At 66.4% G+C, this 1,725-nt stretch overlaps 1 protein-coding gene across 1 annotated transcript in view; it reads left to right on the top strand.

The window, feature by feature from the left end:
* Positions 1-497: 497 nt before the first annotated feature.
* The window catches only part of NR5A1 (nuclear receptor subfamily 5 group A member 1), a 53,165-nt gene continuing 51,937 nt past the window's right edge, over positions 498-1,725 (top strand). Inside the window, exons 1-2 of the mRNA XM_019510321.1 lie at positions 498-523; positions 1,520-1,592. Coding sequence (XP_019365866.1) covers positions 498-523; positions 1,520-1,592 — 99 coding nt within the window. The remainder of the gene's footprint in view (positions 524-1,519; positions 1,593-1,725) is intronic.

Below are 1,725 nucleotides of genomic sequence, written 5' to 3'. Positions count from 1 at the left end.
GGCGCTTGCTCAGGGCGAGGGAAGTGCTGAGCTGCAGATGGAGGTGCGCGACGACACACCGGGCATGCACCGGGGCAGGGTCCCGGCGTTTGCTCCGGGCCCATCGGATGAGCTGGTCTCTGCAGCCACCAGAGACAGTGCCCCCATCACGGCTTGTTCAGCACTAAGGTTACGGTGCTGCCTCTTTTGTGTGCAGGGAGAAGGGACCTTCGGGGACGGCACGCAGAGCCTCGTCTCCCATCTTGGCTCCAATAGAACTGGCCGAGGTAATTGCGGAGCCAGCTTCCTATTTGCTTTTGCAAGCAGCAAACTCCCATTAACGGAACAAAACCCACTTGATCAGTAAAAAATGTACAGTGCCCATTAGCGTTTCGGTAGCAAACTGTTGCGATCACAAAAGGTTTCATGAAGTGTCTCTAAAAGTGAAGCAATGAATTAAATACCGGCATTGAATAACAGCCACTAATCTGGGGGTCGAGACTTGATTTGCATTAGTTATGGCACGCGGCACAAGGTGCCGCAGGTAAGTGCCTGTCATTACTCCTGTTGTTAATTGTCCCTGGCTGGAGGTTTCACACGTTACAATGCACTTAGCACTTCCCTGGCCACTGTCACGGGAGGATCCCAAAGCACGGTGCTGCCAGCCCTTGGTTGCGGGGGGCAGGAGCTCAACACCATTCTCTGCCCCCTGGTACTGATGGGCTAACGGGCCTGCGCTGGGCAGCAGCAGAGCCAGCGGGTGACCCCGGGGTCCTGGCTGCTCGGCCCCATCCCCAGCTGCAATCCTACCCCGGGTGCAGGGGCTCTGCACCTGGACACTGAGTTACTCCTCGTGTTTCCAGTTCCTGGGCTCGGAGCGGGCACAGAAGCGGCAGGGCGAGTGCGAGGCAGGGGCCCGGGGTGGGAAGTCAGGGGAGCTGGGCAGGGGCAGCCGCAGGGCAGTGCCAGGGCCTGGGGGCCGTGCGGAGCTGGCTGCGGCAGCCGAGCTGGGCAGTGGCGCCGACGGGTTCCCTCTAGGGCCGACGGGCTGCACTGCAGCTCCCCGGCTCTGCTGCTCCGGCGCTGGGGGAGCAGGGTCTTGCTCTTTTCCATCCCGTGCAGCCCCCGAAGCGGTGTAGAAACACAGTCCGCATGTGACGGCACGTGTGACCCCGTTCTGCGGGTGCCTGGAGGGCCACCGTGCAAGAGAGAGCGGCACCGTCCAGGTACGTCTCCACGTCTCTGGGCTCGGGCCCTACCCCGGTCCGGTCCGGCCCTGGCCCCGGGGGGACTCCCAGGGCTCGGCCTGGGGCGGAGGGAGGCCACGTCTGGGGCTGGGGCTGCTGAGCGTGACCCGCAGGCGAGCCCTGGCCTGCTCCGGGGAGGCCGGACCTTGGCATCTGCTCCCCCGCGCCCGAAGGGCCCGTCTGGGTACGCCGGGCTTGCCTGCCGGGGCCTGCGGCAGGGCTGAGGGCAGGGAGGCCTGCTCTTCGGGGGGCTCGGTGCGCGCAGCTTGACGCGGCCCTTTGCCCGAGGGCAGTCGTGGCGTCGGGGCTGGGGGGAAGAGGCGGTCGGCTGAGGAGCAGCCCGAGCTCGGGCCCCGGTGGCGGCAGGTGGGAGGTTGTGGCTCCCGGGGAAGGCTCCGCTGCCCCGGAGCACGAGCAAGACGGAGGCGGCCGGGGGTGCGGCGGCCGGGGCGCGGAGGCACCTGCCGGGGGGAGGGCGCGCGGCAGGCCGCACCCGGGC

This window comes from Gavialis gangeticus, unplaced genomic scaffold (assembly GCF_001723915.1).
Source record: "Gavialis gangeticus isolate Ggan-Ray unplaced genomic scaffold, GavGan_comp1, whole genome shotgun sequence".
NCBI classification, from domain to species: Eukaryota; Metazoa; Chordata; order Crocodylia; family Gavialidae; genus Gavialis; species Gavialis gangeticus.
The sequence above is the reverse complement of the archived record's forward strand: the minus strand, read 5'-3'. Positions and strand labels throughout refer to the sequence as shown.